Raw genomic sequence first — 27,647 nt, 5'->3', positions numbered from 1 at the left:
TAATTGCGATTTTTGGATACATCGCAGATTGTAAGCTTTAGACATTAAATATAAATATTTAATTTATTGCGTAAATTTCTTTCGTGAAATATCTTGGTACTTGTAGATTAATTTATTAGATAGAAAATGAAAATGTATATTTTTCATAAAAAATAAATCTGTTTATAGAGTTTTAAAATTGACACACTTTAGAAGGAATAAAAAAAAATACAGTCTCCATTTCATACAAATCCATTTAATCACTGTCATTTTTTTAAATATATATAATTAAACAACTTTTGTAAAATTAATACAGAGATTTCAGGTTCTTTTTACAATAAGTAAATGTACTTTATAGTTTAGATTTGAAGCTCTGCGAGTATTTACATTAAAATATAATCTAATTCAAATAATCTTTAATCTTTAAATTTTATTTAAAATAATCTTTTCGTCTTGTCAAAAAACGTTCCGCATTTTGAACAATCCTATCAGGTTTTGCGTTTATCCTATCGTGTAGATCGTTTATCAGTTCTATCGTGTTTTGCGTGTATCGTGTTTTGCGTTTATCGTGTTTTGCGTTTATCCTATCGTGCGTGTATCCTGTCCTATCGTGCGTGTATCCTATCGTATCGTGCGTGTATCCTATCGTATCGTGCGTGTATCCTATCGTATCGTGTATCCTGTAAAGAATAACGATGCGGGTACTGTACTAACATTAATTCTGTAATCTGTGACTCTCCCCCCACACCCCTCACTGATTGAGGATCATACTAACATTAATTCTGTAATCTGTGACTCTCCCCCCACACCCCTCACTGATTGAGGGTCATACTTACATTAATTCTGTAATCTGTGACTCTCCCCCCACACCCCTCACTGATTGAGGGTCATACTAACATTAATTCTGTAATCTGTGACTCTCCCCCACACCCCTCACTGATTGAGGGTCATACTAACATTAATTCTGTAATCTGTGACTCTCCCCCCACACCCCTCACTGATTGAGGGTCATACTAACATTAATTCTGTAATCTGTGACTCTCCCCCCACACCCCTCACTGATTGAGGGTCATACTAACATTAATTCTGTAATCTGTGACTCTCCCCCCACACCCCTCACTGATTGAGGGTCATACTAACATTAATTCTGTAATCTGTGACTCTCCCCCCACACCCCTCACTGATTGAGGGTCATACTAACATTAATTCTGTAATCGGTGACTCTCCCCCCACACCCCTCACTGATTGAGGGTTATACTAACATTAATTCTGTAATCTGTGACTCTCCCCCCACACCCCTCACTGATTGAGGGTCATACTAACATTAATTCTGTAATCTGTGACTCTCCCCCCACACCCCTCACTGATTGAGGGTCATACTAACATTAATTCTGTAATCTGTGACTCTCCCCCCACACCCCTCACTGATTGAGGGTCATACTAACATTAATTCTGTAATCTGTGACTCTCCCCCCACACCCCTCACTGATTGAGGGTCATACTAACATTAATTCTATAATCTGTGACTCTCCCCCCCAAACCCCTTGCTGATTGAGGGTCTTACTAACATTAATTCTGTAATCGGTGACTCTCCCCCAACACCCCTCACTGATTGAGGGTCATACTAACATTAATTCTGTAATCTGTGACTCTCCCCCCACACCCCTCAGTGATTGAGAGTCATACTAACATTAATTCTGTAATCGGTGACTCTCCCCCCACACCCCTCACTGATTGAGGGTCATACTAACATTAATTCTGTAATCTGTGACTCTCCCCCCACACCCCTCACTGATTGAGGGTCATACTAACATTAATTCTGTAATCTGTGACTCTCCCCCCACACCCCTCACTGATTGAGGGTCATACTAACATTAATTCTGTAATCTGTGACTCTCCCCCCACACCCCTCACTGATTGAGGGCGGGTCCTCCAGTAGTGAGCGCGCCGTGTTGATGGAGTGGATAAAGATCTCCCCCCCGTGGCTGGCCAGCATGTGGGAGATGACCTTGGTCCCGGACTTACGTGGCTGCTCCAACATTACAGCTCGACCTGGCAATCAGAAAAAAAGTTCATTCAATTCTTGATGCATAAGGCGTTTATGTAGAATTGTGGTATAAAATATCATTAAAATAAAGAAAGATGAAAGAGAGTAGAGAGAGAGAGTGAGAAAAAATAAAGATTGAGAGCGAGAAGAGAGAATAGAGAGAAAAAAAATACTAAAGAAAATGGAGAGAAAAACTGAGATGGAAAGAAAAAGTAAGAAGGAAGAAAGAAAAAAGAAACAGATGAGAAGAAGAAGAAGGGAGAAGAGAAAAACAGAGATGGAGACAAGAAAAAGTAGAAAGAGGGGAAGGAAAATTAGAAATGTGAAGGAAAAAAGAGAGAAGTATAGCGAAGAGAGAAAATTCAAGAGAGAGAGAGAGAGAGAGAGAGAGAGAGATGAGAAGATTGAGGACAAAGAAGAGAGAGAGATAACGCACCACTGAGGAGGAAGTTAGTGAGACAGGAGGACGGCCGACTGTTGACGTCCACCGGGGTGATCCGTGCCGCACACGTACAGTACTGGAGCTCTGTCATAAACAGAAAAAAGATTAACCGCACACGTACAGTACTGGAGCTCTGTCATAAACAGTAAAAGATTAACCGTACACGTACAGTACTGGAGCTCTGTCATAAACAGTAAAAGATTAACCGTACACGTACAGTACTGGAGCTCTGTCATAAACAGAAAAAGATTAACCGCACACGTACAGTACTGGAGCTCTGTCATAAACAGTAAAAGATTAACCACACACGTACAGTACTGGAGCTCTGTCATAAACAGAAAAAGATTAACCGCACAAGTACAGTACTGGAGCTCTGTCATAAAAAGAAAAAGATTAACCGCTCACGTACAGTACTGGAGCTCTGTCATAAACAGTAAAAGATTAACCGTACACGTACAGTACTGGAGCTCTGTCATAAACAGTAAAAGATTAACCGTACACGTACAGTACTGGAGCTCTGTCATAAACAGTAAAAGATTAACCCACACACGTACAGTACTGGAGCTCTTTACTTAACAGTATATGAATAACAGTTAACGTACATTACTGGTGCTCTCTCACTAACAGAAAAAGATTAACCGCACACGTACAGTACTGGAGCTCTGTCATAAACAGAACAAAGATTAACCGCACACGTACAGTACTGGAGCTCTGTCATAAACAGAAAAAGATTAACCACACACGTATAAACAGTAAAAGATTAACCACACACGTACAGTACTGGAGCTCTGTCATAAACAGTAAAAGATTAACCACACACGTACAGTACTGGAGCTCTGTCATAAACAGTAAAAGATTAACCACACACGTACAGTACTGGAGCTCTGTCATAAACAGAAAAAGATTAACCACACGTACAGTACTGGAGCTCTGTCATAAACAGGAAAAGACTGGAGCTCTGTCATAAACAGTAAAAGATTAACCACACACGTACAGTACAGTAAAAGATTAACCTCACACGTACAGTACTGGAGCTCTGTCATAAACAGAAAAAGATTAACCGCACACGTACAGTACTGGAGCTCTGTCATAAACAGTAAAAGATTAACCTCACACGTACAGTACTGGAGCTCTGTCATAAACAGAAAAGATTAACCGCACACGTACAGTACTGGAGCTCTGTCGTAAACAGAAAAAGATTAACCGCTCACGTACAGTACTGGAGCTCTGTCATAAACAGAAAAAGATTAACCGCACACGTACAGTACTGGAGCTCTGTCATAAACAGTAAAAGATTAACCGCACACGTACAGTACTGGAGCTCTGTCATAAACAGAAAAAGATTACACGTACTCACACGTACAGTACTGGAGCTCTGTCATAAACAGAAAAAGATTAACCGCACACGTACAGTACTGGAGCTCTGTCATAAACAGAAAAAGATTAACCGCACACGTACAGTTACTGGAGCTCTGTCATAAACAGAAAAAGATTAACCACACACGTACAGTACTGGAGCTCTGTCATAAACAGTAAAAGATTAACCACACACGTACAGTACTGGAGCTCTGTCATAAACAGAAAAAGATTAACCGCACACGTACAGTACTGGAGCTCTGTCATAAACAGAAAAAGATAAACCGCACACGTACAGTACTGGAGCTCTGTCATAAACAGAAAAAGATTAACCACACACGTACAGTACTGGAGCTCTGTCATAAACAGAAAAAGATTAACCACACATGTACAGTACTGGAGCTCTGTCATAAACAGTAAAAGATTAACCGTACACGTACAGTACTGGAGCTCTGTCATAAACAGAAAAAGATTAACCGCACACGTACAGTACTGGAGCTCTGTCATAAACAGAAAAAGATTAACCGCACACGTACAGTACTGGAGCTCTGTCATAAACAGAAAAAGATTAACCGCACACGTACAGTACTGGAGCTCTGTCATAAACAGAAAAAGATTAACCACACACGTACAGTACTGGAGATCTGTCATAAACAGAAAAAGATTAACCACACACGTACAGTACTGGAGCTCTGTCATAAACAGAAAAAGATTAACCACACACGTACAGTACTGGAGCTCTGTCATAAACAGAAAAAGATTAACCACACACGTACAGTACTGGAGCTCTGTCATAAACAGAAAAAGATTAACCGCACACGTACAGTACTGGAGCTCTGTCATAAACAGAAAAAGATTAACCCCACACGTACAGTACTGGAGCTCTGTCATAAACAGAAAAAGATTAACCACACACGTACAGTACTGGAGCTCTGTCATAAACAGAAAAAGATTAACCGTACACGTACAGTACTGGAGCTCTGTCATAAACAGAAAAAGATTAACCACACACGTACAGTACTGGAGCTCTGTCATAAACAGAATAAGATTTACCACACATGTACAGTACTGGAGCTCTGTCATAAACAGTAAAAGATTAACCACACACGTACAGTACTGGAGCTCTGTCATAAACAGTAAAAGATTAACCGCACACGTACAGTACTGGAGCTCTGTCATAAACAGAAAAAGATTAACCGCACACGTACAGTACTGGAGCTCTGTCATAAACAGAAAAAGATTAACCGCACACGTACAGTACTGGAGCTCTGTCATAAACAGAAAAAGATTAACCGCACACGTACAGTACTGGAGCTCTGTCATAAACAGAAAAAGATTAACCGCACACGTACAGTACTGGAGCTCTGTCATAAACAGAACAAAGATTAACCGCACACGTACAGTACTGGAGCTCTGTCATAAACAGAAAAAGATTAACCACACACGTACAGTACTGGAGCTCTGTCATAAACAGAACAAGAGGCCCATGGGCCACACGTACAGTACTGGAACAGAAGAGGCTTAACCACACACGTACAGTACTGGAGCTCTGTCATCTTGTTAACCACACACGTACAACTGGAGTCATAAAGATTAACCACACACGTACAGTACTGGAGCTCTGTCATAAACAGAAAAAGATTAACCACGTACAGTACTGGAGCTCTGTCATAAACAGAAAAAGATTAACCGCACACGTACAGTACTGGAGCTCTGTCATAAACAGAAAAAGATTAACCACACACGTACAGTACTGGAGCTCTGTCATAAACAGTAAAAGATTAACCACACACTTACAGTACTGGAGCTCTGTCATAAACAGTAAAAGATTAACCGCACACGTACAGTACTGGAGCTCTGTCATTAACAGTAAAAGATTAACCGCACACGTACAGTACTGGAGCTCTGTCATAAACAGTAAAAGATTAACCTCACACGTACAGTACTGGAGCTCTGTCATAAACAGAAAAAGATTAACCGCACACGTACAGTACTGGAGCTCTGTCATAAACAGTAAAAGATTAACCACACACGTACAGTACCACACACTGGAGCTCTGTCATAAACAGAAAAATATTAACCACACACGTACAGTACTGGAGCTCTGTCATAAACAGTAAAAGATTAACCGCACACGTACAGTACTGGAGCTCTGTCATAAACAGTAAAAGATTCACCACACACGTACAGTACTGGAGCTCTGTCATAAACAGTAAAAGATTAACCGCACACGTACAGTACTGGAGCTCTGTCATAAACAGTAAAAGATTTTGCCCACTCGTTCTGTACTGGAGCTCTGTCATAAACAGTAAAAGATTAACCACACACGTACAGTACTGGAGCTCAGTGGAGCTCATAAACAGTAAAAGATTAACCACACACGTACAGTACTGGAGCACGGTCATAAACTGTATAAGATTAACCACACACGTACAGTACTGGAGCTCTGTCATAAACAGTAAAAGATTAACCACACACGTACAGTACTGGAGCTCTGTCATAAACAGTAAAAGATTAACCACACACGTACAGTACTGGAGCTCTGTCATAAACAGTAAAAGATTAACCACACACGTACAGTACTGGAGCTCTGTCATAAACAGTAAAAGATTGTACAAACAGTAAAAGATATAACCCACACACGTACAGTACACGTACAGTGGAGCTCTGTCATAAACAGAAAAAGATTAACCGCACACGTACAGTACTGGAGCTCTGTCATAAACAGTAAAAGATTAACCTCACACGTACGGTACTGGACCTCTGTCATAAACAGAAAAAGATTAACCGCACACGTACGGTACTGGAGCTCTGTCATAAACAGAAAAAGATTAACCGCACACGTACAGTACTGGAGCTCTGACATAAACAGAAAAAGATTAACCGCACACGTACAGTACTGGAGCTCTGTCATAAACAGAAAAAGATTAACCGTACACGTACAGTACTGGAGCTCTGTCATAAACAGAAAAAGATTAACCGCACACGTACAGTACTGGAGCTCTGTCATAAACAGAAAAAGATTAACCACACACGTACAGTACTGGAGCTCTGTCATAAACAGTAAAAGATTAACCTCACACGTACAGTACTGGAGCTCTGTCATAAACAGAAAAAGATTAACAGCACACGTACAGTACTGGAGCTCTGTCATAAACAGAAAAAGATTAACCGCACACGTACAGTACTGGAGCTCTGTCATAAACAGTAAAAGATTAACCACACACGTACAGTACTGGAGCTCTGTCATAAACAGTAAAAGATTAACCGTACACGTACAGTACTGGAGCTCTGTCATAAACAGTAAAAGATTAACCGTACACGTACAGTACTGGAGCTCTGTCATAAACAGAAAAAGATTAAGCGCTCACGTACAGTACTGGAGCTCTGTCATAAACAGTAAAAGATTAACCGCACACTTACAGTACTGGAGCTCTGTCATAAACAGTAAAAGATTAACCGCACACGTACAGTACTGGAGCTCTGTCATAAACAGAAAAAGATTAACCGCACACGTACAGTACTGGAGCTCTGTCATAAACAGTAAAAGATTAACCTCACACGTACAGTACTGGAGCTCTGTCATAAACAGAAAAAGATTAACCTCACACGTACAGTACTGGAGCTCTGTCATAAACAGAAAAAGATTAACCGCACACGTACAGTACTGGAGCTCTGTCATAAACAGTAAAAGATTAACCGTACACGTACAGTACTGGAGCTCTGTCATAAACAGTAAAAGATTAACCTCACACGTACAGTACTGGAGCTCTGTCATAAACAGAAAAAGATTAACCGCACACGTACAGTACTGGAGCTCTGTCATAAACAGTAAAAGATTAACCACACACGTACAGTACTGGAGCTCTGTCATAAACAGAAAAAGATTAACCGCACACGTACAGTACTGGAGCTCTGTCATAAACAGTAAAAGATTAACCACACACGTACAGTACTGGAGCTCTGTCATAAACAGTAAAAGATTAACCACACACGTACAGTACTGGAGCTCTGTCATAAACAGTAAAAGATTAACCGCACACGTACAGTACTGGAGCTCTGTCATAAACAGTAAAAGATTAACCGCACACGAACAGTAAGTGGAGCTCTGTCATAAACAGAAAAAGATTAACCTCATGCGTACAGTACTGGAGCTCTGTCATAAACAGAAAAAGATTAACCGCACAGGTACAGTACTGGAGCTCTGTCATAAACAGTAAAAGATTAACCTCACACGTACAGTACTGGAGCTCTGTCATAAACAGAAAAAGATTAACCGCACACGTACAGTACTGGACCTCTGTCATAAACAGAAAAAGATTAACCGCACACGTACAGTACTGGAGCTCTGACATAAACAGAAAAAGATTAACCGCACACGTACAGTACTGGAGCTCTGTCATAAACAGTAAAAGATTAACCGCACACGTACAGTACTGGAGCTCTGTCATAAACAGAAAAAGATTAACCGCACACGTACAGTACTGGAGCTCTGTCATAAACAGAAAAAGATTAACCGCACACGTACAGTACTGGAGCTCTGTCATAAACAGAAAAAGATTAACCTCACACGTACAGTACTGGAGCTCTGTCATAAACAGTAAAAGATTAACCGCACACGTACAGTACTGGAGCTCTGTCATAAACAGAAAAAGATTAACCGCACACGTACAGTACTGGAGCTCTGTCATAAACAGAAAAAGATTAACCGCACACGTACAGTACTGGAGCTCTGTCATAAACAGTAAAAGATTAACCACACACGTACAGTACTGGAGCTCTGTCATAAACAGTAGAAGATTAACCGCACACTTACAGTACTGGAGCTCTGTCATAAACAGTAAAAGATTAACCGCACATGTACAGTACTGGAGCTCTGTCATAAACAGAAAAAGATTAACCGCACACGTACAGTACTGGAGCTCTGTCATAAACAGAAAAAGATTAACCTCACACGTACAGTACTGGAGCTCTGTCATAAACAGAAAAAGATTAACCGCACACGTACAGTACTGGAGCTCTGTCATAAACAGTAAAAGATTAACCGTACACGTACAGTACTGGAGCTCTGTCATAAACAGAACAAAGATTAACCGCACACGTACAGTACTGGAGCTCTGTCATAAACAGTAAAAGATTAACCTACACGTACAGTACTGGAGCTCTGTCATAAACAGTAAAAGATTAACCACACACGTACAGTACTGGAGCTCTGTCATAAACAGAAAAAGATTAACCACACACGTACAGTACTGGAGCTCTGTCATAAACAGTAAAAGATTAACCGCACACGTACAGTACTGGAGCTCTGTCATAAACAGTAAAAGATTAACCGTACACGTACAGTACTGGAGCTCTGTCATAAACAGTAAAAGATTAACCGCACACGTACAGTACTGGAGCTCTGTCATAAACAGTAAAAGATTAACCGCACACGTACAGTACTGGAGCTCTGTCATAAACAGTAAAAGATTAACCGTACACGTACAGTACTGGAGCTCTGTCATAAACAGTAAAAGATTAACCACACACGTACAGTACTGGAGCTCTGTCATAAACAGTAAAAGATTAACCGCACACGTACAGTACTGGAGCTCTGTCATAAACAGTAAAAGATTAACCGCACACGTACAGTACTGGAGCTCTGTCATAAACAGTAAGAGATTAACCGCACACGTACAGTACTGGAGCTCTGTCATAAACAGAAAAAGATTAACCTCATGCGTACAGTACTGGAGCTCTGTCATAAACAGAAAAAGATTAACCGCACACGTACAGTACTGGAGCTCTGTCATAAACAGAAAAAGATTAACCGCACACGTACAGTACTGGAGCTCTGTCATAAACAGTAAAAGATTAACCTCACACGTACAGTACTGGACCTCTGTCATAAACAGAAAAAGATTAACCGCACACGTACAGTACTGGAGCTCTGTCATAAACAGTAAAAGATTAACCGCACACGTACAGTACTGGAGCTCTGACATAAACAGAAAAAGATTAACCGCACACGTACAGTACTGGAGCTCTGTCATAAACAGAAAAAGATTAACCGCACACGTACAGTACTGGAGCTCTGTCATAAACAGAAAAAGATTAACCGCACACGTACAGTACTGGAGCTCTGTCAAAAACAGAAAAAGATTAACCGCACACGTACAGTACTGGAGCTCTGTCATAAACAGTAAAAGATTAACCTCACACGTACAGTACTGGAGCTCTGTCATAAACAGTAAAAGATTAACCGCACACGTACAGTACTGGAGCTCTGTCATAAACAGAAAAAGATTAACCGCACACGTACAGTACTGGAGCTCTGTCATAAACAGTAAAAGATTAACCGCACACGTACAGTACTGGAGCTCTGTCATAAACAGTAAAAGATTAACCGCACACTTACAGTACTGGAGCTCTGTCATAAACAGAAAAAGATGAACTCCCTTTGTCTATACACTAAATCTAGTCTTCATTATGACAGCTACATAAGGGGTACACATACCTACAACATTAGATTTGGGGTATAAATATATATACATACCTCCTACATTAGAGGTGTATACATACCTACAACATTGGACTTAGGGGTACACATACCTACAACATTGGACTTAGGGGTATATATATATACACACCTCCTACATTAAGGGTGTATACTTACCTACAACATTGGACTTAGGGGTATATATATACACACCTCCTACATTATGGGTGTATACATACCTACAACATTGGACTTAGGGGTACATATATACACACCTCCTACATTAAGGGTGTATACATACCTACAACATTGGACTTAGGGGTATATATATATACACACCTCCTACATTATGGGTGTATACATACCTACAACATTGGACTTAGGGGTATATATATACACATCTCCTACATTAGGGGTGTATACATACCTACAACATTGGACTTAGGGGTACACATACCTACAACATTGGACTTCGGGGTACACATACCTACAACATTAGACTTAGGGGTACATATACCTACAACATTGGACTTCGGGGTACACATACCTACAACATTGGACTTCGGGGTACACATACCTACAACATTGGACTTCGGGGTACACATACCTACAACATTGGATTTTTGGGTACACATACCTACAACATTGGACTTCGGGGTACACATACCTCCTACATTAGGGGTGTACACATACAACATTGGACTTTGGGGTACACATACCTACAACATTGGACTTTGGGGTACACATACCTACAACATTGGACTTCGGGGTACACATACCTACAACATTGGACTTAGGGGTACACATACCTACAACATTGGACTTAGGGGTACACATACCTACAACATTGGACTTCGGGGTACACATACCTACAACATTGGACTTTGGGGTACACATACCTACAACATTGGACTTTGGGGTACACATACCTACAACATTGGACTTTGGGGTACACATACCTACAACATTGGACTTAGGGGTACACCACTTTAGGGTGACTGTTTCTGTAGGGAGCCCTTCCTTAGATGGAATCACCAAACCATCACTGTGAGCTGTCAGAAAGAAAAACAGGATTTGTATTCATAAAAAATTTAATTAAGCCATTGTACTTATATTGTTTATTTTATTTACTGACATTGGTATTTAAGTCAAATAAAATTGTATTACTCTTTTATATAAATTGAATTTTTTGTTACAAAATCTGAGCTTTTTATAAATTTTGCTTCTAAATATGCATATTAATCATGTCAAAAATGATTGATGGATGATGGACATTCAACTGTCTTAATATTGAGGAATCTCCGATTAGCTGTAAACTGCAAAAAGATTTATTACGTGGTATGACATAAATAAACTTTGAGAGCCATAAAGGCAACCATACAATTATAACCATGCATGTAATAACCATTTTTGTTGCACGGATATTGCTACCTAACTGATTTCAATAACTATATTAATGGACAGTTTTTACGTCAATCAAGAAATTCTGAAAGCGGGGACAAGTAATACAAGCAGTGTATCAATCTAATATCTTATGATGGTTCCAGCATTCAATCATCATTTCTTTTCATGAAAACCTGAAGTGATATATGAAATAACATAACGTCAATTATCAGATTACCTTTCGTCAGAACAGCTGATCCATACAACAATGCGCATTCATTGTTACCAGCTAATATTAAAACTGTCCTTTGTAAAATATTGCCTAATATAGGGAAAAAATATTTCACATACAATGTTTGGTTGAAAACTTTATCTTTTATGTATTTTGCAGATATAATAAAAACTAACAAGGCAAGTCATTTTTCCTTTTACTATACAAGAATATAAGAAAACTTCAATATGAATCTAAAACTTGAAGGCAGCTGGGTATGAGATGCCTTGCATGATACATGTATCAGTATTCAAAGACTCACATTACATGAAATACTTTGTAAGTATAAAATGAGACTCGATCAATTCGTACTCAACAAGACTCTTCTAGGAATAAGAACACAAAAATGGTTGTTTGAAAATCACATCTATGCAACCTCAAACAATGGGAGACCCTACACACCTCAAATATACATACATGAAATACTAAACACTCACCGGACTTCATGATATCATCGTGGGCTTGTGAAGGGTGCAATAATTCTACATCATAATTCGCTGAAGAGCTGGCATTTTGTTCTTCCTGTTATAGTTTTAAAAAAGTTCATTTACACTCACTAATAAAGTTCACTTGGCAAAATTTACAATCCAGTAGAATTATCAAGAAATCAACTCACATAAAGTTCAATGCGTTATCACATAGATAATAGAAATGGTAATATTAGATATATAAATACTGTAATTATCATACCTTCATGGGAATGCCGGTAACTGTTGTGGAGGACAGACCATAGTGGAACTGGACCAGTTGTATCAACTTATTGTACAGGAACTTAGCGGACTGTGTTACATGGACCTCTCCAAACAATAGAGGAGATATCTACAAGTTAACAAAAACAAATATATAACAGTTTCTTCTACTGGAACTTGGCTGATTGTGTCACCTGGATCTCTCCTTATACGAGGGTTGTTCGTAAAGTTCGTGGACAACATTGATAATTACTGACACACATTGACAAAATATACGGAACTATCATTTTCATTCAATTCGTGTTTCATTATATAAATATGCAAGTTTTCAACAAAAACAAAGCACAAATAGTTACACTTTTATGAGATACAAAAAAGACACACATTCATATCCGGAGCACTAAAACGAAAATTCTTGACGTTACCCGACGTCAAAAGCTAATACGAGTACAAAAAAGTCATGTAACTTTTCTCAACAAAGTCACCGTTTAACTCAATGCATTTCTTATGTCTCAATAAATTTCTTAAGGTTGATCAAGAGAATTAACATGGATTTTAGCATCATACATGTATAAATAAAGCGAGTAATTTAATTTTGTGTTTACGCGACAATTCCTCGCATATAATCAGGAATCTACAGTAGCAGATTGTAGTCTAAGAGTAGTTTCAACTGAAATTAAAAATTTAAGTTTGTTGTACAGCATGTTTTATCACACAGACTTCTCAATACAATATCAGTAACTGATTAACAGGTGATTAACAGACTAACTCTAAGAATTATGATTTATAGACTAAAGGGTTTCCACTGAGGTATTAAAGAACCACGAACGATAGTATTGTTCTTCCGCCTAGCTCTAAGTCAATTTTCAAAAGTTATCATATTTGAATGATTTTCAGAATTTTTATAGATATTTATAGGAATTTTCATAAAACGTTACTTTTTTGGGATACCAAAGAAAGATAACTCTATAATTATGGTAAGACTTGAGTATTTCACTACAGAAATCAATGGAAAACGGAAAATATTTTTAAAACATCTTTCCCCCCCATGAAACAAAAATTCCTTTTTACAGGTAATATAGACTGTCATTTTACAAATTTATGCCAAAGCTTTTTGTGTTTCACGGGGGGGAACATATGTTTATAGACAAAAAACGAAAAAAAGTTGATTTTTCACCAATTCTAAAGCTATTTACAACTAAATAATTGTATTTTAATAATTTATATATGTTTTATTTATTTGTGTAAAGCATAAGAAAAGATATGAAATACATTTAATCATATTCAAGACTATTTCAAAATATAGTAATTCTTGAAAGTTCGATTTCACTAGAAAATATCGTCTACCCCCCTTTTTTCAGAGCTGAAATTAACGATCATTTACTATCTAGAGCTGGAATTAAAATGATTAATCAACTAGAAAACTGACCAGTCAGCAAGGGCCCCGCCATGGGTAGAATTAAAAGGGTGCAGCTTACAGAATGATTAATAAATGTACAAAGAAAAAGCAACAGCAACTGTATTCTTAAAATTTCAACATAATTCCTGAATATTCAAAAATCTGAAAATAATATTCTTGTATTTACATTAGGCAGTAAAGAACAACTTAACATTGAATTTATATTTAAACAATTATGAATCTTGTGTTATATAAAATGCCAGCCTTCAATGAATGCAAATATCATGAAGGCTTGACCTTAACTTCAATCAAACAGCAGTTGCAGACAAAGGTTTTCATTAATCTTAAAGTGACAGATAAAGAGAAGCCTACTAAATTTTCTGCAGCAGGCTAGATAATTAATCCCAAGGGATTAATTGTACCTCTCTCATCATTTTTTTCTAAAGTTACAATAAGAACTTTTTCAGTATTAATGATATTTCATTCATTTATTCTCTCAAAAAACCATACAATGGTACAAGAGGTACATATATACATATTTACAATAATTATGGACGAGCAGAGATTACAGGAGGACAGACAGTGTCAAAAATCTTTGTAATAAATATACACAATTTTCGTAAAAATGCTGGATCTGTACTTGTCATCAAATTACAGAATTTTATTGTATTTGGGTGAACATAGTATTTCTGCAACAAAAAATCTTTTCGAATCTTATATAATGCATTACATTCCAGTAAATAATGGAATTCGTCTCCTATCTGGTTATTATTACATAGATTGCACTTTCTTTCATTTCTTTCAACATTATTCCATCTACCCATCTCTATCGGAAGACGATGGTTACTTGTCCTGAATTTTGAAAAGATATTTCTAAATTTTCTTGGTAAAATAGTTAAATATTTTTCACATTCAAACTTTGTTTTAAAAATTCTATATGTAATACCTTTACTGGAATTATTCAAATCACTATACCATTTCTGTAAAAACTGATCTTTGAGCTTTTGGTTAATTGTGGTTGCAATCCATTTAACACTATGAAAATTTTGATTAGTCCAAATATTACAGAGACCCGTTGTATTAAGAATATTATGTATGAAAGATATCCATGGATTACTAATCCCATTTTTAGTGTATTTATTATAAAGATGTAAATAAATAATTCTACAGATCTTATTCTCATTCCATGTATCATTTTAGAATGATAGAATGGGGTTTTTATACAACTACATTAAAAATTAAAAACAATCTTGAATTAATATATTTAAAAAAAAAAAAAAGAAAAAAGTGAAAAAAAAGTACCCTGGTAAATCAAAAAATCTTCTTTAATCTATTTCTTTTTTTAGGATTCAATGAAATCATAACTATAAAACAAAAATAAATAATAAAAATTTATATTTAAATCCACATTTCAGAGTGTTCATAGCATTCCAAATTGATTTAACTTCAAAACAAACTTCATTTGCAGACAGAGGTGGTAATTAATCTCAATGTGACAGATAAAGATAATGCTCTGGATTTTCTTCAGGAAGAAAGCTAATTAATCCCATGGGACTCCTAGCAGCATACAGTTTACTGAATGGAAACATCTTCAGCAGTTATCTCTCTTTGCCAATGCATTCTTATATAAAGTGAAGGAATCTACCCCACCACCCCAGCTCCAAACCAAGGGACATAGAGAACCAAACTTAGCATCAAAATATGTATTTTTGCCTACTGAACTACCGTACCAAATTTGATCTTAATTGGGCAACCATAAAAAAAGTTGACCGTTCATTCTTATGCATAGTTAAGGAATCTACCCCACCACCCCAGCTCCAAACTAGAAGACGTAGAGAATCAAACTTAGCATCAAAATATGTATTTCTGCCTATCAAACTACCATACCAAATTTAAACTTGATTGGGCAACCATAAAAAAAGTTATTAGAAAAAAACAGAAAATTTGTGGACGGAAGAGTGACAGACGGACAGACAGACAGACAGACAGACAGACGGACGGACGGACAGACAGAGTGATTACTATAGGGCACCCGCAAATCCTTGCGGGGCCCTAATTACCATAGAACTGTTCTTTGTACTAAACCAAGATTTAATGGCCAAATTGCCATTAAAATTGAATTTAAAGGTTGCAAAATGTAGGCGGGAATCAAGAGTTAGAGTACGTGGTTCATTATCATGTATATAATCCAAATTTAAGCAAAAATGGGAAACAAAAGTTAAATATTTGCCAGATTCTTTCTGTGAAATTGAAGTAAAGATAAAAGTTTACTTTTAATTATATTCTTTTAAAATTATTTGCTAGAAAAAAATCTCTCCTGGGTATAACCGTAAGAGAATATTTTTCTCCCACACATTAATACATCTTGCTTTGTGTGTTCTGAATGATAGTTCTGAGTGACATTTTGAATACTGCACCTCTCTGTTCTGTCTCTCTGTAATCTTGGTCTCATCTCCTACAGGTGTCACATGTACGAGAACCAGTTCACAATGGCTGATAGGAAGTAAGCTGTCAAATTAAAAAGGATGCATATTTATTTAATCATTGCAGGAAATATGGCAGTGGTGACATGTAGCTTAATCTCAGAAATATACTGAAAGGAAAAAGAAACGCAGGGTAGCATAATGTTCTAAAACATTTTGATCACATGACCGAAAATTACGAAAATTGGTCAGAAGAGAAATTTAGTTACTGTGCACCAAAATCAGCATTCAGAATTACTCAACCGTAAAATTTGTGTCGTCACGTAGGGAAAACGCTAAAAAGCCCAAGACACGTGCAATTTGATAACGACGAGTTTGTCAACTAATCTTGTTGCATTGTTTGATGCATATGAGGTATGCACATCTTTTTTCAATATTAAGAGACATTATGAATTTCTTGCAATCTGGGCACAGTTTACGGAAGTTCAATAAGGTCTTGTTTTTGAATTGCATAATTAATGAAAAAGGCAACAACGGTTTACTAAGCAGTTTCTTGTAAATTTTCCCCCACAAAACTTGTTACCCGTTGTCAGAGAGGGCCTGGAATGGTTTTCAATCAACCATGACGATGACGTTAACCAGGGTTCTCCATGAGCTGTTTTACTGTGTTGCTCCCGACACAGTAAAATTTTCTCCGACACAGTAACGATTCAAATTTCATGCATGCAACACAGTAAAAATTCTGCCAACACAGTAAGAGTTGTGATAATTAGAAAATTCAAAATTCACAAATTCTGTCTAACTGAAACTTTAATCAAACAATTCTACCGTTTTTCAATTCAAAAAGTTATAACACTTAATTACTAGGGCTTCACCTTGAGTAGTCAATCAATTATCTCGTAGACCCTCGCCGGAGTTTACGCATGACGGAACAAAGAGAAAGAAATTGTTTTCACAACTCAATGTACCGGTTAATTGGTAGCTGCAATAAAATACATTGTATTACTTATGAAAAATATTTAAATATGTCTTTCCTGTAGAACCACGGCTCTAGAATTATGTAAGCACTGTAAGTCAAACAATTTACATGACATCGTTCCGAAGTCATTTTATTGATGTAAATAAATTTGCCGAAAATTTTGAAATTTCAGCATGTTTACTGTTCTGAGTTTTTTTGTAATGCAGTAACTCGATCAAGAAACCTGATAAATAAACGCGGCAAATCTACTTTCACAAAAATGTTAAGTAGTTCGAATATCAGTCAGAATTTCCTCTGCTTTTCCGAACGTTTTTTCCCTTATATCAATACGTACGACCATACCATTTGTGTAACGAATTGGCGATATCTAAATAAGTGTGTGCTTATAATCTTTTGTAATTACATGTATGATGAATTTTGATTCAGTCACGAATTTGTTCGCGAAAATACCGCGAAATATTGGTGCTTTGCGTAAACTCTGCAACACAGTAAAATCTCAAATGATGGAGAACCTTGACGTTAACGCGAAACAGAGCCATGTTACGAACTGGTTATTCGTCCTGCCATCTCTTAAATCGCCACCTTACTTTGACCACAAAAGCAGCCATTTATACAGTAGATGATTATAATCATTACATTCATACGAAATTTGAAAGAAAACAATTCCGCAATTTGATTTTTTTAGCCAGTCAATTTACTGTTTTATTCCTCTCACTGGCGCATGCGCGCGCCGCTTGACCTATTTTGTTTGCGTGGTCACCCATGCTAAATATAGCCAGGGTCTGAAAGTTAAACACTCTAATGAAATTCTATGCAAAGGAGAAATAAGGCTCTGACAAATGCACGGGAGAGACATTGAGGATAATGAGAGTTTTCGATTTTCACTTTTGGGGGGTATCGTCATTTGAGCTTCAGTAACTCATGAATTATTGGACAAAATCAAATGGGAATTTTGTTACATGTTTTTGAAGGATGATTTTAAAAGTTAGATATAAAAACTAAAACATATTTTAAGAAAAACAAATTCAATTCACCTCAAAAGTTTACCCTGCGTTTCTTTTTCCTTTCAGTATAATACCGGTAGGTTAGATATAAATGATAAACAAAAAACTACAGCTCAAAGTTGCAATTTGAAAAAGGGAGATAACCTATCATTGAGAGATTGATGTATTTTGAGCAGTATCAATAAATTAGCAGTCAATCATATTACTGACACTTGTTTGGAATGTTATTCTTGTTTATAAATTGCAAATCATATTATCTGACACATATATACAGACAACGATATGGTCCAATTATCAGTGCTCCGACTTCAAATTCTGAATCAATAACCAAGAGGAATAATATTTCTTCATAGAGACATATTAACCTCTGTTTATAAAGTGACAAATGTTCAAGGACAATTCATCTGCATCACAATCCCATTACTGGGGTGGGATTCCAAGGTCCTAATATTTGTGTAAGAGACACCCAATCATTTCCTCCTTGATCATAAAAATCCCAAAAATAGCCAAACATATCAATATGTTTATTATAATGATTTTCTTTTATAATTCAAATAAAACTGATCTCTGTTAGAATATGGGGAGTTAAACTTATCCTTTGTAATTGTAAATGAGAAGATATGAAGGATTAGTGTAAATGACACCATAAATTCTGGAAGAGTGCTGGTAATTTTCACCTCTGTAATGATTTGGACAAATTTTCATGACTATGATTATTCCTGTACAATATAATTCTATACTGTTAATAGGGCTATGTATTGAGCCAAAAATTTCGATACGATACAATATTTTTTAAAGCGATATGCGATATATTGGATTCTAAAACAAGTCCATCAGAAAAGGCTTCTAAATCATTTTAATGCATACATTTGATAACAATTAAGTGTTTTATTACCCATGTTAAAGTTCTTGTCTCATTGTCTTTAAAATAACACTTCAATTAAAACTTTTGATGACAGTAAAATCAACATGTTCAAATAAATTTCTCTTTGCATTTTGTTATATTTAGAAAAAACTGTGTTATTTCCTTAGAAATTATATACCGCGGTAATTATTGAACGTTTTAATTCATAAAAGTCAAATGTAATCTTTGGTGATTGAAATTTCCATCTTTTAAACAGATTTTGAAGAAAAAATGTCTGTGCGATACGTATTGGAAGTTATTTTTCGATGCAATATTTTTCTTGAATATTGATACGTATTGATATATCGATATATTGATACAGCCCTAACTGTTAACCATTTAATATGTAGATTTCCTAACAGCACCATTCCATTTTATATGGATTTTAAAGTCGCTTAACCCGAAACAGGAACATTTTATCTTACACAATAAAAGTACGTCATTAATACATAGATAATATAGAAAAATAAATTATAAGATTGATTCAATAGTTTATTACAACAATCCTTACATGGAAAACGCAGATCAAAAACCTTATTGACAAAACAGTAGTTCCTGACGGAAGTTAAGATCTGTTGTGAAGTCAATTTTGAAAAAAATAAGTTTATATGTAATAATGAAGATAATTCAAACCCGAGTATTTTTTCTCTAGTAGAAGCCTTAGTCATAATACATCTTTTCAAAATTAAGAAATTAATTGAATATAATCCATAGTAATTTTTATATTAATATGCATATTTAAAGAATAGAGGAAAATCAGATATTTTAAAAATGATTTTTTTAAAGGAGCTAAATATTGTCTGTGTACAGGTAATATATGTACTTTGTTGTGAAATAAAATGCTCGGGTTTGTTCTTCATGAGATAAACATGTAAGCGATAAATTTAATTTTTCAAAGGTGATTTCACACGATATCAACAATGTGTCAATGATCAACATAGGATTATTTTTTGTGTGACCTAACAAAAATTATTTTTTTTACTTTTGAATTTTGATATTTTTTAAAGGAAAAAGACTTTGGGGAAATAATTTGAAAAAAGCTGAAACAATTTATGGACAATTATTTTTCAAGAAGAAAAACAAATATGTATTTTTAGCGATTAGAATCAGACCAAGCAGCTTTAATACAAACAAGATTTTTTTTTATTTTCAATTACCGTAAAATCTGGTGTGGTATTTTCTTAAAATAATTAAATTTTTTCTGTAAGCTTTCAATCTGCAATGAAACTTTAGGTCATGAATTTCAAAAACAATTCAAATCAATGGACATTATCAAGGCCAAAAGGCAACATGGCAAGGTTAACCCTCCTTCCTTTTCCATCTCAAAAAAAAAAATTCTAGTTTCTCCAGCGTCTTTTTTTTTCTCAACTGGAGACACAAATTCTATAATTAGCCTGCTTTTTAAAGCAATATGAGCTGCATTTTTGAGAATTTTATTTTTCTGGTAAAATGTGTTATTATGATTAATCTGTATTAAATTAAAACCCTTTTGATTAATAAAACAAAAATAAAGTTTAAAAATATTTCAGAAAAATATTTCTGTACAATCCAATATACAGTGTTATATAAGAAATCATTATTGTACAGGTCAACAATAATGCAATTTTGCTTCAATCAAAGCTTATAAAAAGTTCTTCCAAAGTATTGAACAACAGAAGTTTATAAATGTTCTATTTTACTGTCATTAAAAAAGTTGATTACAAATTTGCAACAAAATTTTCCGATGTCAAACATGCAGCTCATATTGCTTTAAGCAGACTTTAAGTAAAATACTAGTGAAAAGCATTTAATGGAATTTTGCTGAGGGTTCAACATTTACTTTCCCCCCCATTTCTGGAACAACTCTCCAAGGGAGACAAATTTGTAAGCAATTAGCTAAAAAGGAGAAGCTAATTGAGAACTAGATACAGTGGTCAGTTTAGTGACTTATGGAGCATCAGAATCTGATAATATTAATTTGACAGAGGGAATGAAGAGGGAACAAACTGTGTTATTACTCAATTACAGTCTGACGTTTTCCGCCAAATGTGTTTTTATCCGAAGATTTATGACCAAAGCCCTTCAATATATAAAATATATCTTCATGTAAAGCTCTCACATACTGGACAACGGTCAATAACCTCTGAAAGACTCCTTCAGCTCTCTATTTCTTCTATGCATGAATTTTATTTTAAATGGAAAATTTCTTTCAGTTTTTAGTTTTAGAAAAAATTATTTTTTTTGCAAAAATTGATGCAATTTAAAGACACACATCAAACACTGTAAATGTATTATATTTAGCATGTATGATATTTGGCGGAAATTGAATTTTGAATAAGTTAGCGTAGATTTGATTTAGCGCATTTCTTCATATTCTTCTTTATGTGTATATTTGCAAGATATTTAGTGGTGAACTTGATTTAGCGGTTGTTGAGTTCTGCTAAAGCCACTAAAAAGAATACACAGCCAAATGTAATACATTTACAGTACATGTACATTTATAAACATAACTTTATCTCTTGACATCTTTTAATACATTCTTTTGTATACATGTACTGCCTTTTTATTTCAAATTTAGTAAAAAATGAATATTTCATTTCTGACTTCCTGGGATTTTGATACTTAATATGTACAACCTTATATACACTGTAGTTCTATAATCAAGTTAGGAAGTCTTTGCAATTTTTGCAAAATGAGATCAAATTATATAATCATGCATTTAATTTTGTGCTTGGTCAAAAATAATCAAACTTTTTTCCCAAAAAGAAATTTCTCCCCTTTTAAAAACTCTCTTTCAAATATCTTGCACAGTTTTTTACTTATTTTAATTCATAACAGGTTGAATGAACCACTAGCAAATTAAGAGCTAACTTAACCTAGCAATCAACTACAAAATGGGCCCCAATGTGTTAAACAAACCCTACTAATCGAATTACACCCCAGACAATATGATCTTCCTTATAAGAATTTCAAGGGATAGCTACCATTATTGTATTATATTTTTCCCTATTGTCTAATATAAACATCATAAAGTTAAAAGGATCAGAGACCAGTATATGGGTCAGTGCTGCATCTGGATTGGTTGCGATTTATCGTATAGATGACAATGACAATGTCGGTAATATCTGGATTGGGCATTAATAGGCCAGTAACTGCAGCCTGACTTAATGACCTTACTCCAATGACGCAGGGCAGACAAAAATAAAATCGGACAAAAATAAATCAGTGTTTATAATTTGGGAGAATCGATGTCATCTGCACAAAAAATGAAATTATTTTTGAATTGATATTCACAACCATAGATTAATAGTAATCTAATAGGACTTTCAGATAACCCTTAAAATTATTATATTAAATTAAAGGATAAGTATATTGTATATTCTATGTTAAAATATTCTAAGCATACATTTACTCAATTAAATATTAAAATGGTGGTATTCAAATAATATTTAGACTGTTGTCTTGTTAAATTAAGTTGCCTTGAAAGAGAATTTGAAACTCATTTGAAACTCTCATCAATATGTGATAATGCCTAGTAATTAAGCATATCTGAGACTTCACAAAGCTGTCTCAGATTTCAGCAAAACTGAGTTGATCACTCAACTGAAAGAAAAATAGGAGAAAGGTCAAGTCAGAAATGTTACTGATGGTTTGCTCACATCAATAGGTATGATGAAGTTTCATAGTTTTTGAAACTTATATCTAAATAAACTCTAATTCAAGAAAAGTGAAGTCGATTTCAAAGGAAAGGTCAATCTTATAAATTTAAGTAAAAAAAAATGAATGAAGTTGAATGGTCAATTTCAAAGGAAAGTGACAAGGTAAAAAAAATGTTGATGAAGACGACTTAAGTTCTGCCATATAAATACTGTAAGATAATGTTGGAACTATAGAAAAATTGCATTTAGCAATTAACAGTAACTTCTAAACCACCACATATATGGTGTAGTACTGTCGATCAGAAAAAAAAAATGATGATCTATACTCTTCAACTTCTAGTAATTATCAATTCCCCCTTTGTGAATGGCAACGATTACCAAAATTAGGGACTGAAAATTTCTATTAACTTAGGAAAGATTCCCTATTAAGAGTATATACAAGTCAAACACAGCTTGATTAATGCATTATGTCTCAGGAGAAAATGGCCAGCAATGTTCTTTATTTAAATCATTGATTGTATCAAGTCCAAAACGAAAAGAACACAATCTGTAGGGTCTGTGTCAAAATGATGCCTTCTGGGATAGCACCACAATACTTTAGTCAGATAGACATTGATGGTCTATTTAGCCTCTGTCAAGAATTTACTAGGATCTTATTAAACTTTGGCAGAACAAGCACCTCAAAACATTAGGTCAGAGTAAAGTAGGCTTCATTATATATTACCCACAGTGACTTTGGCTTCACACTTTTAAAAAACAGACTAATACTAACAAATTGTGTTTGTAAAACATGTCTGATACCTCTGTTTGGGAACTCATGACCAAGGTCAAAATTTCTTAAATGCATGTCAAATAGTGGAGTGACAAGACCATCAAAAATCTGACTTTAATGTACCACCCTACCCTACGGCTGATTTGTACTTTTTTGGTCAGATATATTATCAAGCAATAATTTTTGCCCGGTCGTAGAAAATTCTATGGTCAAAATTTAAAATAAAAGGAGATCAAAGATCAATAATTGAATTCTGACCATTATAAATATTGTACATATAAAGAAAAGTTCAAGAATTCGTGAAAATGATGTATATTTGTATAGGAATTTTATTTATTCGGTGAATATGTTGATTTCATGGAAAAGGAACGAAAAAATTAATAAGAATGCCCGTTTGTCTGTCTGTAAAATGAAAGGTTTATCTAGTATTTTATTTTAACTTAAAAGGTTTAATGCTTATTTACGTTATTCTTTACGTACAATCACGTAATATTTTGTACACAAAGTAAAGAAAAATAAAATCAGGAACAACAACACCCATCACCACTAACCCCCCCCCCCCCCCCAACCCCCCCGCAAAAAAAAAAAAAAACACCCACCCCTAAAAAAACGAAATATGACCATAAATTTTGCACTTTTTAAAATATATTTTTATTAAACCTTTTTCATCTAATTCATTATTTTTTAAAGAAATTGTTCAACGCTTTTTTAAAAGCTTTTTTAGTAAAAAAATTCTTCTAGAGGTCATCCTTGCTCTCACACTGAATTTCGGTACTCCGGTCTCATCCAAAGGACAGACAACAGAATATCTAAAGTTTAAATTTATTCATTTCTCTGTCTAAAAAGGTCAATTTTTAATCAATGAATGTTGTCTATGATTTGAAAATTTACGTTCAAATTGGTGAACTTTTGAATAAACGTTTACTCATGAATTAAGCAGGGTATATTGTAGAGATTTGGGGCTTTTGAACGATTTTAAACACGTATTGGTGTTAAAGTTGCATTTCTTTGAAAAGGGGTGAAGATCGAGTTAAATTAATGACGTAATACGTTTGCTAGAGCTGTAATTTCTATTCATTGGTTTTCATGTACACGTACATATATATCTTTATTGTTAACTTTTCAAGAATATGTTTCATTTGAAAACTATAAAAGTAAAACCTTTGTAAAAGAGCTACACTGTAAAAGTAATGATAGTCGATCCTTAAAAAGATACTTCAGGTGGGTAGATAATAATTAAAACAGTGCAAAATGTTGATCACGTGGCAATAATCACATTAAATGCATGTCGTGCGTGGCTTTTTTCATCTGCTGACTGGAAATATCTTTAAATTTTGAAAAATAAGGCTGATTGCCTAAATACTCAGTAGTCTTTATCATTTCATCAGAAGTCCTAAAAATAATGTTGAAAACCTCTTGTTGTTTCTGTGGTTGGTTAAAGATACCGTATATGTCTTCTGTCTCCATTGCAATTTGTAAAATTAATATTAGACAATTAATTCTTGAAGCAAAACTGATAATTCTTTCTCAAAAGGAAATATATCGAAAAAACTTTCTTATGATAGAACAAACCACGAGTTTTCCAAGCAAAAACTTTAGTGGATTGCTTTTACGGTTCTATTTGATTCATATCTTCCTTTCTGGTACGTCTTTTCAAAAGAAAACTTGAGTACTGTAAGAAAAATATGATCCCCCCCCCCCCCCCTCATAAAGGATTACAGTAACAGAGTGCAATTTTTGGCAGTATGTACATGTAAATGAGGAAATGCGTAAACAAGATATGTATAATGTATCCCTTACTTTGAATAATGACAAAGTCCATGTTTTTGCTGTAGAAAACTCTAAAATTTAATATATTTCCGAAGGAAACATGAAATAGTTTCTGTAAGTATGGACAGTCTTTAAGATGAAATACTAAAATCGTTCTCTTTCTGTTTCTTACTTGCGTTAATCTGTATTGCTTATGAAGTAGAAAGGCAATATCCAATCATGCAAGATAACTTGTTCAAACAAGAATGTAAAGGAAAAGTGTCATGTTTGTCTTTTACGTATTTTTCTTTAAATTGAAAAAAGGAAAATTACTTTCAAATGCTCATTAATTTAAATTCAAACTGAATATTAGCATTATCTTATTAATAATAGAAGCCAATTTAATATATTTAACAATATTTTGATCGATGGAATCACTGTCATAGACATAATGGGATTCTATAATCCGTTCCCAGTTACACAAAACATTTTAGATCAAGTCGAATACAAGACTTAGTGTGAGGTTATCTTGAAAAAATTGCGGTTTCTTTGATCAGAAATCATTGTCTTATAAATCTTTCTAATGCTTAAGTAAACATTCGTTCTTAATATTGCATGAAATAATTGTATTGAATATATTTAGTTGAAATTAACACAGTTTCTATAACAAAACACAAGGTTTTTTTTAAAGGGGGGGGGGGGGAGGAGGGGCAAATGATATTCCTGATTAATTTTGCATTGTAAATTTAGATACCTGTAGCTATCCTATCACACACAAATTAGTATTTTTATAATTAATAATTAATCTTTGAAAAAGAATATTATCAGCAAGGTAAAATAAGCGACTTAAATACCCCCCCTTCTTTTCACTTTCATCGCAAGTTTAAAAAAAATTTGACTTGAGAAACTCTACGACCGTGCCAAAATGTATGAGGTGGGGTGTCTCTTTTATAAAATATAACTTTCAGCCGTAGGGTATGCCGGTCCATTAAACTCGAAAACTAAGCATCTTTTTCTAGGATTGTCACTCCACTAAAACTCCAAGGTCATCATAAGATTTAAAAGGTTCTATCACAGGGATTGAAGTTTCCTGTGAAATAAGAAAGCAATATAGCAAAAGTAACCGCCAATGTTTTATTTGACCAAGCTTTGATTTTTTTTTAAGTTGGACATCTGTTTCGAGAAAAAGGAATTTCGGTCTAGCTAACTTCAGGTTCCTTAATGCTTTCAACTAAAATGTTAGCCATATAAAATGTCCATTTAATGGATCCCAATAGCAAACAAGTATTTTAGTTTATTTCTACAGCTACTAGTCAGATAATCAGTTTGTTGGGGGCTTTCTACATGTTTCCCTGGAGTAAAATATAGTTAAGATATTTGATTAGGAATATTTAGAGGCTTCATATGAAGCCATCCAATATATAATGTGCTTCTTTCTCAGTATCTAATATCAATATTTGATATATATACAAAACCCCTGGCTTTACATTCTGTGTATTTTGTGAGATATCAGATTGGAAGTAAATTTAATAAAGATGGACTTCCCACATAAATTCACTGCTGCAGCGGTTCATCTGTCCTTAGGCATTTCAAGAATTCAAAAAACAAGAAGTCACCTCTTAGTTTCCACAATACTAATATCGGTACAAGTATTTTTACTGTCAGCTAATCTATATATTTCCTATAGACATGGTAGATGGAATAACTTATACTTACACTTTAAATTAGATATTGATCAATCTTAATCAATTTAAGAATTTTTCTTCATAAGCTGAATCACACCAATCTAATAATATTTACATATAAAATTACACTCAGAATAGCAAAGTGTAAAAGTTCATCTTGTCATTTGACCTTGACCTGGCATTAGCTCAGGTGAGCTTAAAAAAATTTACCAGTATTCTGCACATGCATTTTTGGGAACATAAATTAACTGTGGGGCTGTGAATTTTACAACAGAGATGGAATATATTTCATTTTTGTATATCTATTTACATGTTAAAAAAAAAAGTTGACATTTTTTCTATATGACTTGAGATTGAAACTAACAACATATTTTTATAGGTACTCAAAAAGAGTCAAGTTTTGTCAAGTATCTCGTAACCCAGCCCCCGCCCACCCCTAACACCCC

General features: G+C 34.9%; 1 protein-coding gene across 1 annotated transcript in view; it reads right to left on the bottom strand.

Moving 5' to 3' along the window:
• Positions 1–1,828: 1,828 nt before the first annotated feature.
• LOC134239861 (integrator complex subunit 13-like) overlaps positions 1,829–27,647 on the bottom strand; it is a 55,257-nt gene continuing 29,438 nt past the window's right edge. The window contains exons 6-11 of the mRNA XM_062721992.1: positions 16,465–16,555; positions 12,650–12,778; positions 12,397–12,481; positions 11,265–11,357; positions 2,463–2,552; positions 1,829–2,031 (exon numbers count right to left, since the gene is read on the bottom strand). Coding sequence (XP_062577976.1) covers positions 1,829–2,031; positions 2,463–2,552; positions 11,265–11,357; positions 12,397–12,481; positions 12,650–12,778; positions 16,465–16,555 — 691 coding nt within the window. The remainder of the gene's footprint in view (positions 2,032–2,462; positions 2,553–11,264; positions 11,358–12,396; positions 12,482–12,649; positions 12,779–16,464; positions 16,556–27,647) is intronic.

The sequence above is a fragment of the Saccostrea cucullata genome, unplaced genomic scaffold, assembly GCF_032062105.1.
Source record: "Saccostrea cucullata isolate Sc308-1 unplaced genomic scaffold, CSIRO_AGI_Scuc_v1 ctg2714, whole genome shotgun sequence".
In the NCBI taxonomy this organism is placed as follows: Eukaryota; Metazoa; Mollusca; class Bivalvia; order Ostreida; family Ostreidae; genus Saccostrea; species Saccostrea cuccullata.
The sequence above is the reverse complement of the archived record's forward strand: the minus strand, read 5'-3'. Positions and strand labels throughout refer to the sequence as shown.